Source organism: Oryctolagus cuniculus, chromosome 3, assembly GCF_051225735.1.
Source record: "Oryctolagus cuniculus isolate XC-2025 breed Fujian yellow rabbit chromosome 3, ASM5122573v1, whole genome shotgun sequence".
Classification (NCBI taxonomy): domain Eukaryota; kingdom Metazoa; phylum Chordata; class Mammalia; order Lagomorpha; family Leporidae; genus Oryctolagus; species Oryctolagus cuniculus.
In genome coordinates, this window is record NC_142869.1 from 50508511 (window position 1) to 50533882 (window position 25372).

A 25372-nucleotide genomic window follows, 5' to 3' on the forward strand; every position below is an offset into this window, starting at 1 on the left:
ATCCTCACAGCTCTGGAGGCTAGGATGCCTAAGATCAAGGTGATGGCAGATCAGTGTCTGCTGAGGGCCAGCTTTCTGGTTCATATATAGCACCTTCTCACAGTGTTCTTACAAGGTGCAAAGCGGAAGCCAGCTCTCAGGGGTCTCTTTTATGAGGGCATTAACCCTTCATGAAAGGGTTCATGAAGCATTGTCCTCATGATCTGATCACTTCCCAAAGGTCCCAATGAAAGCATCACATTTTCAACAAATGAGCTGGGCTCGGGAGCGAAGGAGAACAACATATATTCAGTCTGTAACACATATCTAACTGATTAAGGGAAAACTCACCATCCTTTTATTATATCATATAACAAAAAAATTGTAAAACTACAACAATGCTTACCTTGTTATGTACAAAAACAATTCTTAAGTCAGGCTTAAGGATACCATAGCTTATGAGGAGATCTTGAACCTTTTTAATTTCATCTTTACATTTTTTAGCAGTTGAGTAAAATTGCTTTCTTACAGGCAGATTCTTAAACAATCTTAAGGCAGTTACAGTTGTACCTGTTGGCAGTTAACAGGAAAGCATATTTAGATTTGGAAGAAATACCAAAGATCTTCAAATCCATAAATTATCCATAACTAACCCCTTGTAGGCCAGTTTTCCATCAACTTTGGCTAACTCAAAGAAGGCTCACTTTTGCAAGGTACTCTGATCCCCCTAGGCTCTTTTATTCAAGAAACATGGGCTCTCCAGAATGAAGTATCCTAAGAAATCTGCTGGCTTTCAAACCTATCTGGAGATGATGCTTATTCTGTGCTTTAAAATATAATATATAGGGCTGGGCATTTGGCCTAGCTGTTAGGATGCTAGTTAAGATGCTCCCATTCCATTTCAGAGTATCTAGATTCAAATTTCAACTCTGGCTCCTGATTCCAATACTAATGCAGACCCTGGCAGATAACAGGTGATGGCTCAAGTAGTTGGATTCCTGTCACCCATATGAGAGACCTGGACTGAGTTCTCAGTTCCTGGCTTTGGGGTGAGACAGCAGGTGAGAGTTTTCTCTCTTTCTCTGTTTTGTCTTCCCCGTTTCCTTATCTGCCTCTTAAATACATTTCTAAAACATTAAAATACTATATAGAGATGATGTAAGAAATACACAACATAGGTGGTAACCTTAATTACTCTACTGAAAAGGCTTACCTGAAATAGTATCAAATAACCTGGCTTAATTTTTTTTACCCTCAACAACAAACATTCAAAGCATAGGATAATCAAGTAGATTATCCTAGGTTTTTTTATTTTAAACTTAAAGAATTAACTAAAAAGTTGAATAAATCTATAAAAATTATAGTGCTGGGGCCAGCACTGTGGCGTAGGTTAATCCTCTGCCTGAGGCACTGGCATCCCGTATGAATGCCAGTTCTAGTCCCGGCTGCTCCTCTTCTGATTCAGCTCTCTGCTATGGCTTGGGAAAGCAGTAGAAGATGGCCCAAGCACTTGGGCTCCTGTACCCGTGTGGGAGACCCGGAAGAGGCTTCTGGCTCCTGGCTTCAGATCAGCTCAGCTCCTTTTGGGGAGTGAACCAGCAGGATATTTCTCCCTCTCACAGTCTGTAACTCTACCTCTCAAATAAATAAATAAAATCTTAAAATAAAGTTATAGTGCTTACCTATCAGGTTAATGGAATAATTAACCTATTATACTGCTTTATTGTTAGTGAATAGCTATTAATTTAAAAAACAACAATAACATAATCAAACTCAAGGACTGGATGTTTGTCATGGTTATATAAAATACATTGGTCAACTTTCAATCACTAAGTAATTTCAAACTTATTAATTCAATCTCTCCATGTGATTTTAATGAACGTATAGCTGGAATTCAGAGTCACTGCATTATGGTGACCAAAAAAATAATCAATTTAACCTAGTGTCTCTCAAACTTTGCACTGCTGATATTTCCTTGGATAAATCTGCAGAGGAACTGTCAGTGCATTACAGGATGTTAAGCAGCATTTCCGGCTTCTTACCCACTACATTACTATTGCGCCCACCCAGGCTGTAACAAGCAAAGGTTCCCAGATATTGCTCTATGCCCTTTCATGGATCAAGCTGTCTACAGTTGAGAACCACTGATTTAGTGCACAGCATCTAGCACCTTTATCTCATCAAAAAATGAAACAGAATAAAAAGATATATTAAACTAGAACAGAAAATAAAGTGAATAATTTATAGTAAGGGTATATATTGTTTCATAAAATTTCTGTTTTAATTAGATTTTTCTGAATTATGTTGCCAGGTAAAACCTACTGTGACAAAGTCAAAAAGACTAACAGTTATTGGTCAGTCTACATCCTATTGCTTATGACAAAGGGTAAATACACTAAGAAATGATAATCAATGTTTTCATTCTTTTTAGAAATTATCACTTTTTGAAGAAACTTTTCCTGCTTCCTCTCTTAGAATATAAGAAAAATGAAAGCAAAGGATTGTCTTCGATATTTACATTATGTACCTAACACCTCAATGACCAACACCTTGTAGACATTTAATTTCAAAAACTGCTAAATTATTAGGTGCATTAAAGAAAAACAATAAGAGAAATAGGTAGTAAGAATAAAGTATTAGTTTGGAGCGTTTTCTTATCTATGAGAACACATGGCATTTTCACAATTTTGGAAAGGAAATTTATTGAAGAAAAACAAGATGGAGAAAACAAAACTTATGGAAAAAGACCAAAGAAAAAAATCTGTATTTCTATTTTGCTCACACTTGATTTTTTCTGCTTTTTTGTCTTCAACTGGTGTTCCTTCAGCACATTACAATTCCAACAATTTCTGTTTTGTTTCTGAGCCTTTTTTTTTCTTTTTTTAAGATTATTTACTTAAAAGGCAGAGATTTTTCATTGTCTGGTTCTCTCCCCATATGGTTGCAATGGTCAGGGCTGGGCCAGGCCAAAGCCAGGAGCCAGGAGCTTCATGTAGGTCTCCCAGGTGGGTGCAGGGGCCCAGTGACATGGACCATCTTCCACAGCTTTCCCAGGCATATTAGCAGGGAACTGGATTGGAAATGGAGCAGCCAGGATGTGAACTGTTATCCATATGGGATACTGGTATCCCAGGCAGTGGGTTAACTCTCTATGCCACAATGTCGGCTGGCCCCAGCCATTTTTATATAGGTTTTTCCTTGACCTACCAGCATATCACTTCCATACAGAGGATTAAATGCCTTGGAATACCACACCATCCTCACTAGTGACACTTTTCGTGATATCATTCTTTGCTTTAGGAAAGTAAAAAGGCCATGGCCAAATTTTGGAGGGAGAGTTGACATAGACTAAGTACTGCCTGCATTTAGCAATTAGAACACATATGTGTCCTGCCTCTATTGCTAAACAGAAGACACACTCATACCAGAATTCACAGCACAACCTACTCACTTGAGAACTCCTTCTCATCTCACTCTGTTCTCCCTAGGTATTTCCTCATTCCCATGGCTTCAGTCCCTTTCTATATTCTTCCGGGTCTCCCACGAGGGTGCAGGGGGCCCAAGGACTTGGGCCATCTTCTACTGCTTTCCCAGGCCATAACAGAGAGCTGGATGGGAAGTGGAGCAGCTGGACTAGAAGTGGCACCAGATGGGATGCTGGCACTGCAGGCAGCGGCTTTACCCACTAAGTCACGGCGCCGGCCCCTCAAAAAGATTCTTAATTAAAAGCTGCAATCTGTTTTGAGATATGTCAAAATATGACAAGATGTATGCCCTAGAACGAATTAACTAAGGCGTTTATCTGAGACCTATAGCACTCTTTTGAATTTTATATAGATGATCACATAATACCACCATCCAGATGTCCCCAAGACATCTCAAGTCAACCACACACGGACATGGACTCACTTCCTCCTAGTGTCTGATACTACACGTACCTCTCTCATTAACACTGAAATCCAACAGTTTCCAAAGGCCAGTACCTCAGATTTAACTGACTCTCCCCTCTACTTTTTGCTGACAACATTGCCTAAGTCATACAGGCCTCTCTAGTCTATCCCCAAATCTCTCTCAAATCTCTGTTAAGGCCTTTGTCTCCTCTCCAATTGTAGTTCAAGATAATACCTTATAGAGTTAAGACATAATTTAAGGGGGACCTCTGCTGTGGCACAGTGGGTAAAGCCGCCACCTGCAGTGCCAGCACTCCATATAGGTGCTGGTTCAGGTCCTGGCTGCTCCACTTCCAATCCCGCTCTCTGCTATGGCCTGGAAAAGCAGTAGAAGATGGCCCAAGTCCTTGGGCCCCTGCACCCACGTGGGAGACCCGGAAGAAGCTCCTGGCTCCAGGCTTCGGATCAGCGCAGCTCCGGCCCCTGCAGCCAATTGGGGAGTGAACCATTGGATGGAAGACCTCTCTCTCTCTGCCTCTCCTCTCTGTGTAACTCTGACTTTCAAATAAATAAATAAAATCTTAAAAAAAAAAAACCTTTAAAAAATTAACAGCATACTTTGATTACAATATAATTCTATCGACTCTCCTGACTTTTACAGAATTGTCACACATTTCACTTTTACATATGATCAACTCCACATTGCATTGCTTTTGTGAAATCATTTTTAAAAAGCTCAGTCTTTTGAGTTCGCTGACTTCGATCTTATTCCGACAGGGTCATAGTCAAAGTGGAAGTTCTCTCCTCCCTTCAGAGAGGCCTTCTTTGATGGCCCCGTTCTTTCCACTGGGATCTCACTCACAGAGATCTTTCATTTAGGTCTTCTTCTTCTTCTTTTTCTTTTTTTTTGCCACAGTGTCTTGGCTTTCCATGCCTAAAATACTCTCAGGGGCTCTTCAGCCAGATCCGAATGCCTTAAGGGCTGATTCTGAGGCCAGAGTGCTATTTAGGACATCTGCCATTCTATGAGTCTGCTGTGTATCCCGCTTCCCATGTTGGATGGTTCTCTCCCTTTTTAATTCTACCAGTTAGTATTAGCAATCACTATTCTTGTTTATGTGATCCCTTTGACTCTTAACCCTTTCATTATGATCAATTGTGAATTGAAATTGATCACTTGGACTAGTGAGATGGCATTGGTACATGCCACCTTGAAGGGATTGTATTGGAATCCCCTGGCATGTTTCTAACTTCACCATTTGGGGTAAGTCCGATTGAGCATATCCCAAATTGTACATCTCCTCCCTCTCTTATTCCCACTGCTATATTTAACAGGGATCACTTTTCAGTTAAAATTTCAACACCTAAGAATAATTGTGTGTTAATTACAGAGTTCAACCAATGGTACTAGAACAAAAATACTAAAAGGGATAACGTATTACATTGTACATCAACAGTCAGGACAAGGGCTGATCAAGTCACTATTTCTCATAGTGTCCATTTCACTTCAACAGGTTTCCCCTTTGGTGCTCAGTTAGTTGTCGCCGATCAGGGAGAACATATGATATTTGTCCCTTTGGGACTGGCTTAATTCACTCAGCATAATGTTTTCCAGATTCCCCCATTTTGTTGCAAATGACCGGATTTCATTGTTTTTGACTGCTGTATAGTATTCTATAGAGTACATGTCCCATAATTTCTTTATCCAGTCTACTGTTGATGGGCATTTGGGTTGGTTCCAGGTCTTAGCTATTGTGTATTGAGCTGCAATAAACATTAAGGTGCAGACAGCTTTTTTGTTTACCAATTTAATTTCCTTTGGGTAAATTCCAAAGAGTGGTATGGCTGGGCTGTATGGTAGGGTTATATTCAGGTTTCTGAGGAATCTCCAGACTGACTTCCATAGTGGCTTAACCAGTTTGCATTCCCACCAACAGTGGGTTAGTGTCCCTTTTTCCCCACATCCTCTCCAGCATCTATTGGCTTCCATAGCCTTGGCAACTCATGACTAGAGCCTAGGGAGATTACTGATGCCATAAACAAGAGTGTCAAATTGTTAAGTCAACAACAGGAGTCACTGTGTACTTACTTCTCATGTGGGATCTGTCCTTAATGTGTTGTCCAATGTGAAGTAATGCTATAACTAGTACTGAAACAGTATTTTACACTTTGTGTTTCTGTGTGGGTGCAAACTGATGAAATCTTTACTTAATATATACTAAATAGATCTTCTGTATATAAAGATAATTGAAAAAAAAAAAAAAAAGAATCAACCCAGGAATCCATCCACCAAAGTATAATGAAATAGGGGTTGGTGTTGTGGCACAATGGATAAGCTACTGCATGAGATGCCTACATCCCAAACCAGAGTGCCTGGTTTGAGTTTCTGCTATTCCATTTCCAAACTAGCTTCCTGCTAATGAACTAATAAGACCTAAATGAAAGATCTCTGCAAGTGAAATCCCAGTGGAAAGAATGGGCCATCAAAGAAGGAGGTACCTTTCTCTCAAGGGAGGAAAGAACTTCCACTTTGACTATGACCTTGTCTAAATAAGATCGGAGTTGGCAAACTCAAGAGGCTTCCATGGTCTTGGCAACTCATGACTAGAGCCTAGGGTGATTACTGACGCCATAAACAAGAGTGTCAAATTGTTAAGTCAACAACAGGAGTCACTGTGTACTTACTTCTCATGTAGGGATCTCTGTCCTTAATGTGTTGTACTATGTGAATTAACGGTATAACTAGTACTCAAACAGTACTTTACACTTTGTGTTTCTGTGTGGGTGCAAACTGTTGAAATCTTTACTTAATATATACTAAATTGATCTTCTGTATATAAAGATAATTGAAAATGAATCTTGATGTGAATGGAATGGGAGAGGGAGCAGGAGATGGGGGGGTTGCGGGTGGAAGGGAAGTTATGGGGGTGAAAAAGCCACTGTAATCCAAAAGCTGTACTTTGGAAATTTATATTTATTAAATAAAAATTTAAAAAAAGGAAAAAAACGTTCAGTCTTAAATTTTTCCACATATTTAACTATTCTAAGTGCTTTCCTTTCCTCTCTGCAGATTTTTTTCTTCTTTAGTGTTTCTTGTAGTGTGTCAATGGCAAGAAATTGTTTCATTTGCATAAAATTTTCTTCATTTTGCCCTCATTTTAAAACTCATTTGAGAGAAAGAGAGACACAGTGAGTCAGGGAAAAAGAGAACACAAGAACGAGCTCCCCTATCCACTGGTTTACCCCCAAAATCCCCACAGCAGCTGGGCTAACCCAGGCCAAAGCTAGGAGCTAGGAGCCAGGAGCACAATCTAGGTCTCCCATGTGGATGGTAGGGGCTCACCTACTTGACCCCATCACCAGTGCCTCCCAGTGTCAGTACTAGCTGGGACCCAGAGCCAGGGTTCTAACTCAGGTACTATAATGTGAAACAATGGAGTCTTAACCAGTATCTGAACTGGTAGGTTCAGCACTGGCCTCATTTTCAAAAGGACATTTTTGCTGGTTATAGAATTCCAGGTTGACATGTTTTTTAAGCTGTGAAAATACTTAGATGTCATTCCATTTTCTTTGGGCTTCTATGTTTTTGATGACATCAGTGGTCATTTTCATTACTGTATTCTTGAATGTATTTTTTTCCTCTAGCAGCTTTAGTATTCTCTTTCATTTCCACAAATCTGATTATAATGTGCTCAGCTGTAGTTTTGCTTGTATTTATTGGGGACTCACTGAGTTCCTTAGATCTGTGGCTTGATGTCTTTCAGAAAATTTGGAAATTTCTCAGACATTTTCTTTTCAGATTTATTGTAGTGCCCCACTCTTTCTCTTTCCTCTCTTCCTGAAAGTCTAGTCATATGTATGTCAGACTGTCTAATATTTTCTCACAGATCTCTGATGCTGCACTCTGGTTTTTTTTTTTTTTTTTTCATTCTATTTTCTTTCTGTGCTTCAGTTCACATAATTTTTACTGACCTGACTTCAAGTTCACAATTGTTTCTCCTGCTATGTATGGCCTGATGTTAAGCCCATCCAAAGATTTCTTCAGACACAGTACTTTCGAAAAAACTTTTTCCATTTTATTTGGAAAGCAGAGAGGGAGAGAGAGAGAGAGAGGAAGAAGGAGAAGGAGAAGTAGAGAGAGAGGAAGAGAGAGAGGGAGAGAGATGAGAGATCTTCCATCCACTGATTCACTCCCCAAATGCTTGCAACACTGAACACTAGGCAAGGTTGAAGCCAGGAACCAGGAACTCCATCCATGTTTCCCATGTAGGTGGCAGGGACCCAGGTGCTTAGACCATCAGATAATGCCTCTCAAGATGCTTATCAGTAGGAAGCTGGATCCAAAGCAAAGTTCCCAGGACTCAAACCTGGCATTCTGATATGGGAGGCAGGCATTCCAAGTGACAACTTAGCCACTATGCCAAATGCCCACTACTCAAGAACTTCCTGAGTTCTAAAAATTTTAGTTGGTTGTTTCCTTTTTTTAAAAAACTAAAATTCTCTACCTGTTTACTGATTTTGACCATCTTTTCTTCTAAAGTCTTTAACAGAACAGTTTTCTTAAAAAGACTTATTTATTTATTTGGAAGGCAGAGTGACAGAGAAAGAGAGAGAGAGAGATCTTCTATCTGCTGGTTCACTTCTCAAATGGCTGCCAACGTCTGGGGCTGGGCCAGGCTAACACCAGAAGCTGGAATTTCTTCCAGGTCTCCCACGTGGGTGTAGGGACCCGGGAAATTGGGCCATGTTCTACTTCTTTCCCAGGCACATTAACAGGGAGCTGGATCAGAAGTGGAGCAGCTGGATCTTGAACCCATATTCATATGGGATGCTGCACTGTATTAACACACTATGCCACAACACCATCCCCAACAGTTGTTTTTGAAATTCTCAAATTCAAATATTTTGGTCATCTGTAATTTGCTTACAATATTTTATTCCCCTAATTATGGGTCCCATTTTCCTTTCCTCTCCAAATTTTTATTTTTGCCAGACTGTGTACCAAAGAATGATACTGAAAAAGATAATTACATCTTTCATGCCCCTCACCCAAGTACTCTGTTTCCTGTCAAGCAGGAAGAACAAATCTCTTCAGTCTGTTCAGGAGTTTATCTGAGTTGCAGCTAAGCCGCCCCTTTATTTAGTTCCAGTTCACCACTGGTTTCAGATGTCTTGAGGATGCAATCAGGTCTCTTCTTCTAGCAAGGCTTTAAGAGCTTTCTTTCTTTAACTCAGTCCCAACTTTTTCAGCACTGCTTATTCAGCAGAAGTTCTGAAAAGATTCACTGTAAAGGGCAAACTTGCACTGTGTTTGAGGATACTATATTACAACCTGCTATGTCAGCCCACATGTGACTATTAAAAGTTCAAATGAGGGGCATGTGTTTGGCTTAACCTGCTTGCGATGCCTGCACTCCATAATGGAGAGACCAGGGTTGGAGTCTCCGCTCTGCTCATGATTCCAGCTTCTTGCTAATGTACTTCCTGGGAAGCAGCAGTGATGGGTCAGGTAAGTGGGTCCCTGTCACCCAGGTGGGAAGCTTGGATTCAGTTTCTGGCTCCTGGTTTTGGCTTGGCCAAAGCCCTGACTGGTGTGAGAATTTGGAAAATGAACCAGCAGGTTGAAGATCTCTGTCTCTACTTTTCAAACAAATAAGTACTTTAAAAAAAAAAAAAAGGAAACAAAAATTAAAAAAAAAAAACAAAACACCTCAGCTGGTTCCTCCTAGTGACACAGATTTTCAACTTGTTTAAAGAAAAATTTAAGTTTTTAAAAATATGGTCTCTTTCTTAATTGCTACACAGAGAGCAACGGTCTTTTGAAATCTATATGCTTTTTTCTCTTACTGAAAGGTTATACTCCTACACCTTCTTACCTATTCATCTTCAAACTCAATTATCTTTTGTGAAACACTTGCTAAGCTCCCTAGATGCAGCTGGTAGCTTCATTTTCAATGTCATTACCTTTTAATTGTCTGCGTTCCCTACAAGTCTATGAGTTCCTAGATGACAAATACAATGTCATCTATTGTGGCTGTGGATAGAAGGAAGGAAGGAAGGCAGAAATCCACAGAATAAAACACAAATGTGTTCATAAAAGTAAAAAAAGATATTTGTGTATTTAAATGTTCTACATCAAAGACCACAGTACACTTAATCTGAATGTTAAATTATTATTTTAGCACCTAAAACCATCCTCTCAGAGTAAATCTGGAACTACTAATAAGATGAGAATTACATGTCTGAATAAAACTTACTGACAGAAGTTACTTTTCTGATTCCAAATGAAATGTGTATCCATGAAAATAAAAGTGCCAAGTAATACTGGCCAGTAAGGAGGAGGCCCAGTAAACGATCATATTTTACAAGAGATCTGCTCAGTTCTGTAACTTTAGCACATTCTACAAACACCATAATTAAACTGCACTCTATAATATGCTCCCTGTTGTATTTTTATGTGACCCTGCTATGCCATTTATAAAGACAGCTCTTTATACTCCTAATATAAGAGTAGGTGTTTGAGTACATCAGAAAGCTTTCTTAAATTTTCAAATGAATTAAAAGTTCCATTCTTAAATTATGATGAAAAGATCTTTCAGTATATACACAATCACACATAGCAGAAATTTACAAAAAAACATGATGTTGTACTCTAATAACAGTATAGGGGAAGAAAATTCCCTGATCACAACATTTTAAATATGATATTTTTGATATGAGAAATTCCTATGACAGAAAAAGTAGCAGATATTAAGACAATTTGTCCAGGAGGATAAATCAATTTAAAAGCTTAATTCTTTTTATATAGGGTAAAGAGACTAGAAGTGATGACAGAAAAAGATACCACTAAGACATAATTTAGTCAGCATTCCTGGTAAATGAATTTCAAGGCTGGAGACTTTTCTCTATATTTCTTGCTAGCTTTTAACAAAGTTCTAAAGTAGAAATGAACATCAAATAAAGGCAATTAAAAAATGACATACTATTAAATATACAAATCAAAAACAGCCAAATGCCTACATGCAAGGAACCAGAGCTGGAATTCCCAGTAAACTATTTTTAAGCATTTTAAAATGATTTTTAAAAGGGCAAGGATACCTAAATAAGATTTTGTTTAAGTTGTTCCTTCACCTACACTGATGCTGTGTATAGGCTGTGCCCCACTGGAGGATATGAAGTGTAACTGCTAAGCATAGATGTTCACACCACAGCAGAAAATAACCTACAAGAACCCTTCAATGCACAGGTATAAATTAGGATAGTTGAACTGTAGTTTTATCTTACACAGAAAATATTTAAATGGAAGCTGAATGACAGCTGGTGAAATGTGAGTCTGCGATTCAATCACTCAAAAACTATCAGCACCAAGGGCATAAAAATGTGAAAGGCTTTTGAAAGTGTCTGTGGACTTGCATAGCATGAGTATGTCCCCCTAAAGATATTTGAAATTAGACTGATTTTTTTGTTTTTCTAACCAGTCAATGGTAATTAGATGAAAAAAGTGAGTTATGAAAGGCAATTACTAGTTGTGCAACTACTGACCTTCCAAGTATGTTTTTTCTAAATGTAAAAGGAATATGCTGAAGAAAGTCAACTTCATTTAGTGACTATCAAAATGCCTAATACGAAAACCTGGTCTCACTAACTAAAGGTAGAAGTTTGAGATCAGCAGGAAAAGAAAAATCAACCAGCCAAAGGGCAAAAATCAGGTGGATTCCATATTGAAGGATTGTTATTTCATAGTTCCCATGGAGATGAACACAGAAAAGCATGAGAAGCATGAGCGATGCGGAGCCACTGGCCCTCCAGATTAGACTGGTTACTACTAAGATAAAAATAAATACATTTAAGTTTTATAAGGTGACTAGATTACTTCAAAGTACTCTACTGGATAGCCACTCAAATACCTCCTAATGGTTTCCTAATTTGAACTACTAAGACATGGGTTCAGAACATTGCTGGAGTGGGACCACATTTTTTAAAATGCCTTCCCTCTGACCTAAACTTCAATACACAGAAAAGGAGTTACAACCTCTTATGTTAATTTAAATATGTACTACATTTATTATTATATATTAAATCATAAAGTTACTGGACTTGGGCTCTATTTCATTAAATACATGAGAAAAAATAATATATTTTCTTAGGAGTTCCCTATTTCCCTGACATGGACACAAAAATATTACTTTCTAATGAGCAAAAGTAATCAGTACCTAGGCTGAGGATTTATAAAGAGAAAAAGTGAGAGAATTTGGTATGAGTATTAAGATATAAGAAAATAAACTTCAATGAAAACAGAAGTTATGTTTTAAAAATGTAATATCCAATAATTTAAGGAAGAAACCACAGGAAAAAACACAGTAGTTTGGTAAATTAAAATGGGAATCACAAAATTAAACATGAATTTACAATATAAATTAGAGAAGGCTAAACAACAAAAAACTCATTAAAGTCCCCTTAAAGTCCCATTAAAGTCTTAAGTCCCCTTTAGATCTAATATTTCTTCTGAACATGACTCTAAAGAGGTCATTGTACCTTTAACATTCTCTTAACTTTAATCATCCCATTACTAGAAATTAGTAAAAGAATAAAGGAGATGTGTGAAACCCAAGCCTAGGCCAGCACCGCGGCTCAACAGGCTAATCCTCCGCCTTGCGGTGCCGGCACACCGGGTTCTAGTCCCGGTCGGGGCACCGGATTCTGTCCTGGTTCCCTCTTCCAGGCCAGCTCTCTGCTGTGGCCAGGGAGTGCAGTGGAGGATGGCCCAGGTCCTTGGGCCCTGCACCCCATGGGAGACCAGGAGAAGCACCTGGCTCCTGCCATCGGATCAGCGCGGTGCGCCGGCCGCGGCGGCCATTGGAGGGTGAACCAACGGCAAAGGAAGACCTTTCTCTCTGTCTCTCTCTCACTGTCCACTCTTCCTGTCAAAAAAAAAAAAAAAGAAACCCAAGCCTAAAGAATTTTTCTCTTAAAAAAATAAAGTTGTCAGAAGAAAGTAAAAGGTATCACTTAAAATATACTAACACTACATGTTAAACAGTAAAATAACAGTAATTAATGTATTTATTTGCTTCAAAATAACACAGGGAAGGAAGAAATGGGTGAAGGTATTAGATGAGAGGAATTCAGCAATGAGCTGATAAGTATTGAAACTGAACAATGAACTATTTCATCTAGTTATGTATGTTCGAAGTTTTTGATAAGCAAATATATCTTAAATGCTTTAATCAGGCTATTTTGATGGTATAGTTTACTATCATCATTACCCAATGATCTTTCTGTTGTTTGAATAAAACATAAAATAAAATATAAAAAGAAGACACTCCTCATCCAACAAGAGTAAAATAAACACTGATAGATTTTACAGATGAGTAAGTGATCCACAGTGCTGTCCAGTCTCTCATGTAGCTCCTCTTGAGGATATAGCTCCCCTTGAAGACAACTCATAAGATTTAAGAGATTGGTGGCTGTAGTCAGGTTGAATGCTTAAACTAGTTTTTATCAAGGCTAATTCCAAGGTAATACATTTGAACTCAAGAAGTAAAATTTTTGTTCAACAATCAAGACAGAAAAGGTAAAGAATGCACAAAACTACTCTTTTACCTTGACCAAGATGTGAAGGTTTTTGAGAAATTATGTGGCCACTGCTATCTAAAACATACTGGGTGCTAAAATTATCAGCAGCTGTCCTTGTTGTAATTGAAACCTAGAAATAAAAAAAAAAAAACTCAAATTATCATTTTAGATATTGCAATGAGTTAATTATCAAGTTGGATTTGAAATAAATTACAAAATGTATTTACTTAATACTGAAAAACATTTTACTTGATAAATTCTTAAGAATACTTCTCTTATAATATTCCTTAGGTTTATATTAATAAGCAATGCTCCAGCTTTTATTTCTTTAATTTTTAAAAGGATTTATTTATTTCATTTGAAAGGCAAAGTTACAGAGATGGGGGGCCAGGGAGAGACCTGCCATTCCCTGGGTCACTCCCCAAATGGCCACAACAGTCAGAACTGGGCAAGGCCAAAGCCAGGAGTCAAGAACTCCATGAAGGTCTCCCACATGGGTGCCAGGGACCCAAGTACTTGGGTCATCCACTGCTACTTCCCCAGGCACATTAGCAGGGAGCAGGATTAGAACTGTAGTAGCCAGTATTAGAACTGGTATTCCTATAGAATGCCAGTATTACAGGCAGTGGCTTAGCCCAATGTGCCAAAATGCTGGCCCTACTTTCATTTTTTTTAAAAAAGAAGACTTATTTATTTGAAAGACAAAGTGACAGGGAGGGAGGGAGAGAAGAAGGAGGTCTTCCATCCACTGGTTAACTCCTTAAATGGCCACAAAAGCCAAGGCTAGGTCACGCTGAAGCCAGGAGCCAAGAACTCCCATCCGAGTTTCCCACATTTAGTAGCAGAGGCTCAAGAAGTTAGGCCATCTTCTGCTGCCTTCCCAGGTGCATCAGTAGGAAGCTGGACTGGATGTGGAGTAGCTCCAATGTGTGTGATGTTAGAATTCTAAGTGGCAGCTAAACTCACTACACTACACTGGTTCCCTATTTAAAAAAATTTTTTTTTAAATTTATTTGGGGTGGAGGGAGAGAAAGAGACCCCATTCACTGATTCATTCCTCAAATGCCTGCAATGGTAGGGGTTGGAGCCAAAAACACAATCAAGGTCTCCCAGGAGGGTGGCAGGAACCAAATTACTTGCACCAGCACTGCTATGCTGCTTTCCAGGATCTGCATTGGCAAGAAGCTAGAGTCAGGAATCAAACCCAGGCATTCCAATGTAGGACACAGACGATACCTGCTCCAGCTTATACATTTATATTTTTAAAGATTTATTTATTTATTTGAAAGGCAGAGTTAGAGAGAGGCAGCAGCAGAGGAAAGAGAGAAAGAGAAAGGAGAGAGAGAATCTTCCATCTGCTGGTTCACTCCCCAAACAGCTACAATGGTTGGAGCTGGATTGATCCGAAGCCAGGATCCAGGAGCTTCTTCTCAATCTTCCATGGGAATTCAGGGGCCCAAGCACTCGGGCCATCTTCTATTGCTTTCTCAGGCCATTAGCAGAGGGCTGGATTGGAAGAGGAGCAGCCAGGACAAAAACCAGCACCCATATGGATGCCAGCACCTCAGGCGGAGGTTTAACGTACTACACCACAGTGCCGGTTCCGTATGACTTAGATTTGTAAAGGCAAGTACCTCAACTGCACAGATGAACTTGTTTTTTAACAGAAGACTATTTCATAAACTTGCTGGCCAGTATGCTATACTTTTGTAAAGTTATTATTTCCTCTTCCTTTTATTTTGTGTAAAACTACACTTCCTGCATTTTGAGTTTATGGTTCGAAAACATAAAATTTAAATTATATACATATATATTTATGTACATTTTTTTCCTTAAACCCAAGGTTTAATTTCATTAAGTGTAAATTTTTATTAATTAGAAAACTTAGGGGCCAGGGTTGTGCATAGCAGGTTAAGCTGCCACCTGCAGTGCTAGCATCCCATATGAGTGCTGGTTCAAGTACCAGCTGCTCCATTTCCAATCTAGCTCCCTGCTAATATGTCTGGGAAACCAGTGGAAGATGGTCCAAGTGAATGGGTCCTGGGAGAACTAGAAGAAGCTCCTGGCTTCAGTCTGGCCCAGCCCTGGCCATTGTAGCCATTTGGGGAGTAAACCAGCAGACAGAGGATCTCTCTCTTTCTCTCTAACTCTGACTTTCAGATAAATAAATAAATACATAAATCTTAAAAAAAAATTAGCATTAAAACATGTAAGTTGAGAGGAAATGGAAATTCAGCATGAAAATATTTCCTCAGATGTTAATCTTGGAAATATATGTTTAAGAATATCTGCACTCTTTGGGCTACACTCTCCCTCAGCATTCTGATTACCTACCTCATGATATCAGCAGGAGGGCAACAATAATAAAATGTACCTTTGCCAGAAAAATACAAAGGTAGGAAATGGAGATGTTGGTGGGAAAGCCAGGAGGAATGGGGTTCAGGGAGTCTTCACACATCTGGTGAGCAAAGATGACCCAAAACTGGGAGTAATCTTTGTTGACCATCCTTGCACTCAACAGACTCAGATATCCTAAAATAAATCTACCTAATTTCAAAACTACAAAGATCTAGCTCCTCCGCCAGAAGTCTGAGTGCCCTTGGATCTACATGTGATGGTTCTGACACTCTAACCAAGCAGATTCACTGTGGGCTCCCTGGCTCTGTAGAAAACGGTAAGTTCCATGCAGGCAATACAAGAGCTTTCCTACTCCCCACCCCCAATATGGCTTCTCTAGCTTACAGTATATTTAGCACAGTCTGTTGGAGTTTTCTCTAGCAGTCAGTAAAACTCTTACTAGGTAGCACTGTGTCAAGCCACTACTTCTGTGATAAATGTTCCCAAAGAAACCAATGTACCAAAGCAGTTGTGAATCTATGTGTACTTTTTTTTTCCTATGTGTACTCTTAAGTAATTGTTCTACTTCTTTCAAAAATCCATTCCATGCTTGAAAAGCTGGAGAATTTTAAAGTTTCCTGATAAATAATCTTTTATTTGAGAGAGAAAGAGATGGAGAGAGAGAGAAAGAGAGAGAGAAAGAAACTGGGAGCCTCTATCCACTGGTTTACTCCCCAAATGTCCACAATGGCCAGGCCTGGGCCAGATGGAAGCTGGGAGTCATGAACTCAATCCAGGTATTGTACACGGGTGGCAGAGCTTCAGCTACTTGAGCCTCATGATAATTATCCTTAATCTTCTTTGCTAATAAAAATTTCAGTGTGCCCAATAGTGATTTCCTTTAGTAAAATCTGTTCAAAACTACAAAGATGCAGCTCCTCTGCCTAAATATGTTAGGATAGAAACAGAGATTTCCTTTCCTGTTTAATGATTCCATGACTGGCAAAAGCACTTCTACATTTAACCAACCATTTCTACAAGATGCCAAGGTCAACTTAATTCTATTTCTATTCTCCAAAGAGCTAGTCACCTGACGTAAAACTGGTATCACTAAGCAAAGGCCGCCCTGGAACTCTCAGTTCCAGTGCTAACTTTGCCAATGGCTTCCAAATGGTCCTGAATAAAAGATTACACTATTATCTTTATGGGAAGATGAAGATGATGCTAATACTGTATGTTATACGGGATTTTGCTTTAATGACTTCAAAGCATTTTATAAGATATTACTTTGTTTGTCCTTTAAACATATTAGTGCATGGTAAAAACACAGCCTAGATGAATAATTAAGGTGCTAAAAAAGCAAAATAGAACTTTAGTGTTCATAACGTAATATTTATGCTAAAATTAAAAAAGGACACATTATTTTCCAATATCTTTGAAATTACAATTTGTAGGGTGTTCCAAACATTTATTTGGGTAGAAACTGCTTTGTAATTCAAGGCTAAAGACATAAGCATGTTTCATAAATTCATGAAATACAATGTGTTCCCTAGAGGAAGGAATTGTATTTCAAAAGTTCATTTCATCATATGACCCTGTATCCTGTGCAGGAACCTTTTTTTGGACCAGGCATAGGTTCAATGTGTTAGCAGTGCAGCGGCTAGCATGTGAACCTGCAGTAACTCCATCAGTAGCAGCATATCGAGTACGACAAACATTACTGCTGACTCTTACCAGACACTGAAGAATTGTCACACTAAGTTGAATCTGGTGATGTCAAGAGTGGAAACAAAGAAAATCAGTATATTTTTTTTTTTTTAAGAAGAGTTATTTATTTGAAAGGCAGCATTACAGAGGGAGACAGACAGAGACGTCTTCTACCTGCTGGTTCACTCCCCGGATAGCCACAATGGCTGGAGCTGGGCCAATCCAAAGCCAGGAGGCTGGAGTTTCCTTGGGGTCTCCCACGTGGGTGCAGGGGTCCAAAGACTTGGGCTATCCTCCACTGCCCTCCCTGGCCACAACAGAGAGCTGGAGTGGAAGTGAAATAGCTGGGACTTGAACTAGCGCCCATATGGAATGCTGGCACTGCAGGCAGTAGCTGGACCCTCTATGCCACAGTGCTGGCCTCTTAAAAGCAGAGGTTTTAAGAAGTCCTTAGAAGTTATCAGTTGTGAGAATCCTTAGCAGTTATCTGTTGTTAGAAACTGGCCAAGTTATTAAATTTCAAGAAACAACAGTATTATTACAAAATTAAAATTACATAAATGTACTTAAATTTTAGATAAGCCCAGTTTTTCTTCAATGTTTAGATAGAAACTAGATTTAAAACTTAAGCTATATCCTAATGATTTAAGCAAAATCCTTCTCTTGACAATAATTCACTTAAGGTAACTAAGATAGTCTTTCAGTTTTCTGGGCTTTTACATGAATGTTTTGGCACCAAAATATGGGTCTGAAAACCAGGATAAATACGCTATTTCACAATTCAGATGGACCATTGCCAGGATGACTGAACCGTCCGTCTTCCTGAGCGTGAGTATGCCTGCCTGCCTGTGCAGTTGTATGCTAACTAATGTAAGTACTCTGAGTTCACAAACTGTGCCCAGGTACTCTTCTACAGGGAGACCAGCAACAGAAAGATCTTAGCCCTGGATTTTACCTTTCAGTAGAGTTCTATTACTTGCGAGGAAGCAGAATATTCAAACTGCTTGAAAATTCGTATGCCTATTCTACCCGAAGCTCTACTATGAAGGCTACGAAGCACAGAAGAGGCAACCTGCGCTGGAAAAGGAGTCCGGAGTCAGCTGCTTGGTTTGGAGTCAACAGAATGGTGCCAGGAGCTTTCCTCACCCTCTCAAAGCACGCGGGACACAAATAAGGGAGGCCAAACGTCCACATTCCAGACAGGTTGATATACTCTCCTATTATGCCCCTCTAGGCTATGGAGACTCAAGGTAATGTAAACAAAAAGCAAACCTATAGGTCCTCTATGATCTCATCACAAAATTAATGTATAATGAATGTGATAGGACAGAAGAATGCTGTAACTTTTTAAAATGTTGGATGAATAGGTCAATAAATATGAATGCTACATAGAGAGGTTGGCTGGCAACTTTTCTGTTTCCTCTGAGGGAAAAACGAGAGAAGGAAAAATGAACATGTACTACAGAATGAAGACCTCTGCTGAAAATGAGAAGGAATTTATGTATGAATGAATGGCTGCTGAACTGTAGAAAGGCATTCCCAAGATGTAGAGGAATATGCATGCACTTGGAATGCTGAAGTGAAACACTGATTGCAGACAAGGGATTAAGCCAATTGGGTGATTTCATTACCTATACAATACTGCAGCATACTGTTTTCACATTCAAATCCAGAGTAGAAACGACTTTCATCTGTATGACCCATGACAGTATTCAAGATTATAATATGTACTACTTTACTGACTTTCAAGTCATTATCACTCTGTAGGTAAAAACCTTACAAAACTTTTTTTATGCATTTGATCAAGTATCTTTTGAAATACCTGGGATTTTTAAAAATGTTTATTTATTTTCATTTACTTGAAAGGCAGAGGGAGACACACACACATTCACACAGAAGGAGAGGAGGACTGGGAGGGGGAGGGGAGAGAGAGGGGGACAGGGAGGGGGAGAGGAGGCAGAGGACAGGAGGAGGAGGATAGGGACAGAGAAGGGGAAGGTGAGGGGAGGGGGACAGAGAAGAGGAAGGGGAGAAGGAGAAGGGAGGGAGAAGGAGAAGGGGAGAGGCAGAGAGAAAGAGAGAATATCTTCTATCTGCTGCTTCACTCCCCAAATACCGGCAAGCGCCAGGACTGGGCCGGCCAAAGCCAGGGGCCTAGATCTACAACCAGGTGCCTCACATGGGTGGCAGGGGTCAAAGCACATGAACCATCACCCACTGCCTTCCCGAATGCATTAGCAGGAAGCCTGGAAATGGAAGTGCCGGGACCTGAATCAGCACTTCAATATGGGACACGGACATCCTAAGAGGCAGCTTAACTTGCTGAGCCACAATGCCCACTGCAACACACCAGAATTTAGAATTAGGCTTCTAAAGCCTGGTTCAGAGCTTGATTTGATTTTTAAAAATTGTATTTATTTTCACTTTATTTGAAAGACAGACAGAGAAAGAGAAAGAGCAATAGATCCTTCTATCTGCTAGTTCACTCCTCAACTGTCCCCAACTACGAGGGCTGGGCCAGGTCAAACCCAAAAGCCAGGAACTCAATCTGGATCTCCCACATAGGGGGCATGGATGCAGGTACTTCAGCCATAATCTGATACTTTCCAGCGTGTACATTATCAGAAAGCTTGCTTGGAAGCTGAAGGCGACTTGAATCAGGAACTCTGGCATGGGATGCAGGTATCCCAAGTAGCATATTAACTACTGCACCAAATGCCTGCCTCCTCTTCTGATTTTTAAGGAAACAAAACTGTTTTGTATTCCTACTAATATCAAGGTATAATTTAACTTTCATTTAAAATCTAGTCAAAAAAGATTGAGTGAGTTTTGTAAACCCTTCTTTGGAGGGAAAAGTATCACTTGTAATATACATAAAACATCAGCCCATAAAGGAAATCTTTTATCATGATTTTTATAATGTCCAAACAGGATTTTCACTATCTCTAGTACATTCTAATCACTATGCTCAGTAATCAGTACTTGACTAAAGAATGACAAATATGTCAAAATTATTTCTCCATAAACAATAAATTTCAAAAGAAGTGATGCTTACTGTTAAGATTTTAAAGAAAGCAATTATTTGTGTTATGTGATAGACTTAACATTCATCATACCTATGGAAAAAGAGATTTCATTTTAAAATATCAATAGTTTGCTCCAAAGTTATAAAAAGATCTTTGGATAGTTAAGTACAAGGCTGGAAGTTATTTTACAATTGACAAATCATAAAACTGCTTGTTCTTTTTAAGTATATAAAGAATACAGAATTAGATGTGCTTTATATTTCTGTGGTCAATTTTGCTTAGAGTCCGATTTAATTTTTCCTTTTATTAACTGAAATTACTAACATGCATAAAATAATCTAACTGTGCAATCTCAACAACTGGAGATCTGAATGATGGCAATGGAACAGCGTAACAAAACTATATCCCAGTTACTATCAATCTACTGAGCCTGAGACAATTGACAACCCCATGAATTTATTTTGTTATTTGGTAAATGACTTACTGTGTAATTTTACTTTATGTTGCACAAATATTAATGTATTTTTTTTATTTGACAGGTAGAGTTATAGACAGTGAGAGAGACAGACAGAGAGAAAGGTCTTCCTTCCATTGGTTCACTCCCCAAATGGCCACTATGGCCCGCACTGCGCCAGCCCGAAGCCAGGAGCCAGGTGCTTCCTCCTGGTCTCCCATGTGGGTGCAGGCGCCCAAGCACTTGGGCCATCCTCCACTGCACTCCTGGGCCACAGCAGAGAGCTGGACTGGAAGAGGAGCAACCGGGACTAGAACCCGGCGCCCATATGGGATGCCGGCACCTCAGGCGGAGGATTAACCAAGTGAGCCACGGTGCCGGCTCCCTACAAATATTAATCAAATGCTCAAGGAACAATGACAAATTTTCTAAAGAGGTCACAAGCTGAGTTTCTCAGACATTTAATAGATTTAAGAATTGATGGAAGCCTTTGTTGAAAATGCAGGTTTAAAGGCCACCCTGGATTTTAATTCAGTGCAACTGAGATGGAGCCTAGGAATTTATAAATAATAAACTACCTAGGGACTCTGATGAAAGATAAAGAGGTTACTATGTTGTTAAGTTATCCTCACCCAATCATATGGCTTAAAAATTATTTGTATTAGCTAGTTTGGTGGATAATATAACCAAACTACTAGTTTTTATTATGTCACCGAAATTTCTTTAAAATTTTCATAATAAACCAGAGCCTATGTAATAAATATGTAACCTCTACACATAAAACTTCACTTTTTCTGGGTGCTAAATAATAGCCATTAAGTTAAAAAGTGAACTTTTTTCCTCAAAAAGCAGTTAGCAAAGTCTTGCTGAATAACACTTAATTTCAAACATAACTACCTTAAACAAATATGTAGCTGTGTTACTTCCTGTATTTCTTAAACACCATGCAGAATCCTCCCACCCACCTAACTACTCCTGACAGCTTACCTCCAAAGCCTACCACTGCTGGTCAGGGTACACTCATTATTTTAATGTGGAGGCATTTTTAAACTTATAGATACCTTTATACCCATGCTAGGAAGAAAGCAACATGACCTCTTGTACAGAACTCCATACTGAGGAGGCACAAAATTGGAACTGAATTTTTAGTTTTGCCATGAACACACTATGGACCCCTGAATAGGTAACAATTTTCATACTCCATTTACTTCACTGTGACCAGTTTCTCTGAAACAACTACCTCACAAAGCACCCTGTATAGTATAGAAGACAATAACAAACTAGTTGACTATTGGGGCTTCCATTTTAAAGTTGGGATAAGATGACCTGGAACTTGGTATCATAAGACCCCAATTTCCTTATCACCAGTACGAGGATACTGAGTCACGGAATACCTCCATTGTAGGCTGGCTGAGTGTACAGGGAGTTTACTGACAAGTGCTCTGGGATGACTTCCTGTGCGGAAGTGGGACCCAGCTTTTACAACCTCTCCTGATCTGGTTAAGGCAGCTTCTTCAGCTGAGATACAGGCAATCTCCAGAGAGAGACTCAGCTCTGAGAGTTCAGTCACCAATACTCTTGGCAACTATGGGATGAGTGATCAGTCCTTAAATGTGGGAGGTGGACGCCATAAGAGGGTTCATTTCTACCAGGGCCCCTGCCAGCTCTATATTCTCTTTAGCTTTCAGGTATAATCAAACCTACATGACCATTAAAAGCACTAATAAAAGTATACCTGCTGTAAGATTTCATTTATATCAAGTTCAAGAATAGAAAGAACTAGGAACTGGCACCGTGGCGCAGCGGGTTAATGCCCTAGCCCAAAGCGCCGGAATCCCATATGGGAGCGACCCGGCTGCTCCATGTCTGATCCAACTCTCTGCTATGGCCTGGGAAAACAGTAGAAGATGGTTGGGCCCTGCACCCACTTGGGAGACCAGGAAGAAGCTCCTGGCTCCTGGCTTCGCATCGGCGCAGCTCCAGTTGTTGTGGCCAATTGGGTAGTGAACCATCGGATAGAAGACCTCTCTCTCTGCCTCTCCTCTCTCCGTGTAACTCTGACTTTCAAATAAATAAATAAATCTTAAAAAAAAAAAAAGAAAAAATAGATAGAACTACTCTGAGCTGAAAAAGGTTAGAAGAGCAGTTACCTTTGAGGAGCAGACTGGAAAGGAGCAAGAGACAACATTCCAAGGTGCTGATGTCTGCTTCTTGACCTATTTATAAAAATTCACTATGTGTTTGCGTATAAAAAATCTCTATGTGGTTTTCCAAAAGATTTACAAGGAGATTCTACAAAATGATATGTTAAGATAAATCTATGGCATTGCAATGTGTAAACTGAAAATGTCTTTTAAGAAGTGTATATTTTGTTACTTTGATACTTTGACAACTTTCTTGTAATTCTGATAAACAACTGTAACTGTTGATTTTAACTGCAATTCAGATTTTAAGTATCCTTAAGACCATTCAAATATAAAAGACAAGACACTTGATAGCAAGTGGGTTTAAATAATCTAAAGATATAAAATAGTGACCAATGGCCAAAAACTTGCAAAGATACCATCTAACATCATAATTGTGATGATTTAGGTAAATCATGACTCATGTACAACATATTTATAAAGACTAAGTTTAGTGCTGCCACCTAGCAGACAAAGCTGATTATGACCAATTTTAGCTCTGAAAAGTTATGTGTACCTTGTGGAAAACACAAACACCAAATTATCTTTTCTGACAAAAAATAAAACTTACTGACAAGTTTTAAAAACACCAAAAAATCAAATACTTAGGAAAAAGCATAACACTACCTCTTGTCTGTGCCACTTTCTCTGAACTGGTTTAAGTATAAAGTGCTATCATTTAATTGCACTTGAACATTCTCACCTAAGTCTTCCAGCCTAACCTAAAATAAAGAATTATATGGCCACTGGGCAAACTTCAATAGCTCAAGAGACCCTGACAACCATCTTGTTACTCACTGGCCCACACATACTGGCACACAATAAAACAGTCCCTTACCCACAGAGGGAACACAATATATCACAAAGAAATAAGACTCATAGAATCATATCTAACAGAGACACATGGAAATGAAGAGACCAAGGTTACATGCACACTTTGATGCAGACTGGTTCTAAAATCTGGAGCAAAAGTAAAGTAGTGTAGTTGGTACTGTGCAACTGAGTGTGCCAGCCAATGAACTCAGGGGTTCACAGACATTATAGGCACTCACAATTAGTCAGAAGAGAAAAGCTCCAAGATCCAATCTGCTCCTAACTACTAGGATCTAGATCGAGTCTGTTCACATGTCTGGAGTACAATCTCATTATTGGTATTTCTGTATTGACTAGAGTGCTAACAGCGATATGTTTCTCGAGTTTCACAGTGAAATAGGTGTACCTACTGTCAGCCACTCCCCTCAGATTCACAATGCACATTAGGACAGCAGAGGCTCTGTGAAGTTCTACAGCTAAATATGTTTAATTTTTTAAACACATGTTTTCCAAGTCAATGGTACATTAACATTCCTCCAATAAAGATTAACACTGAAAAATGCCATTGCTGTTTCCACAGCACTAAATAAAGAACTGCCATGACACAGCTAAGTTTATTTCTGGGTCTACGGATATACTCCAAAGAACTGAAAGCTAGGTTTCAGAGATTTGTACATTCACCAACAATAGCTGAAGATGGAAGCAACCCACTGTCCATCAACAGATAAACAAAATGTGGTACAGATACACAATGAAACAGTATCCAGGGGGCCGGTGCTGTGGCGTAGCAGGTAAAGCCATTGCCTGCAGTGCCGGTACCCCATATTGGCACAGGTTTGAGGCCTGGCTACTCTACTTTGGATCCAGTTCTCTGCTATGCCCTGGGAAAACAGTAGAAGATGGCCAAGACCTTGGGCCTCTGCACCAGTGTAGGAGACCCGGAAGAAGTTCCAGGCTCCTGGCTTCGGTTCAGTGTAGCTCCAGCCATTATAAACAATTGGGGAGTGAATCAGCAGATGGAAGACCTCTCATTCTCTCTCTCTGCCTCTCCTCTCTCTGTGTAACTCTGACTTTCAAATAAATAAATAAATCTTTGAAAAAAAAAAAAAACAGTATTCAGCCTTAGGGAGGAAATCGTGACATATCATACTAAGTTAAACAAGCCAGATGTAAAACAACAAATATTACATGACCCCACTTACATGAGCTATCCACAGCAGTAACACTCATAGACACAGAAAGTAGAAAACTGATTATTAGGAGATGGGGGAGAAAAGAATGGGGAGTTATTATTTATTGGGTTTCAGCTTGGGATGATGAAAAAGTTCTGGAGACGTGGACAGTGGTGAAAGATGCACAAAAATGTGAATGCCATTGAACTGTACACTTAAAAATGGTTAAAATGGT

General features: G+C 39.3%; 1 protein-coding gene across 7 annotated transcripts in view; it reads right to left on the reverse strand.

Moving 5' to 3' along the window:
- PMS1 (PMS1 homolog 1, mismatch repair system component) overlaps window positions 1-25372 on the reverse strand; it is a 117345-nt gene that overhangs the window by 54139 nt on the left and 37834 nt on the right. For 4 of the 7 annotated variants that reach the window (XM_008258829.5, XM_089330194.1, XM_051849352.3 and 1 more), the window contains exons 5-6: window positions 13473-13575; window positions 386-549 (exon numbers count right to left, since the gene is read on the reverse strand). In XM_008258829.5, the coding sequence (XP_008257051.4) occupies window positions 386-549; window positions 13473-13575 (267 nt within the window). The remainder of the gene's footprint in view (window positions 1-385; window positions 550-13472; window positions 13576-25372) is intronic. The other 3 variants (XM_089330195.1, XM_089330197.1, XM_089330196.1) reach the window with 2 other exon arrangements.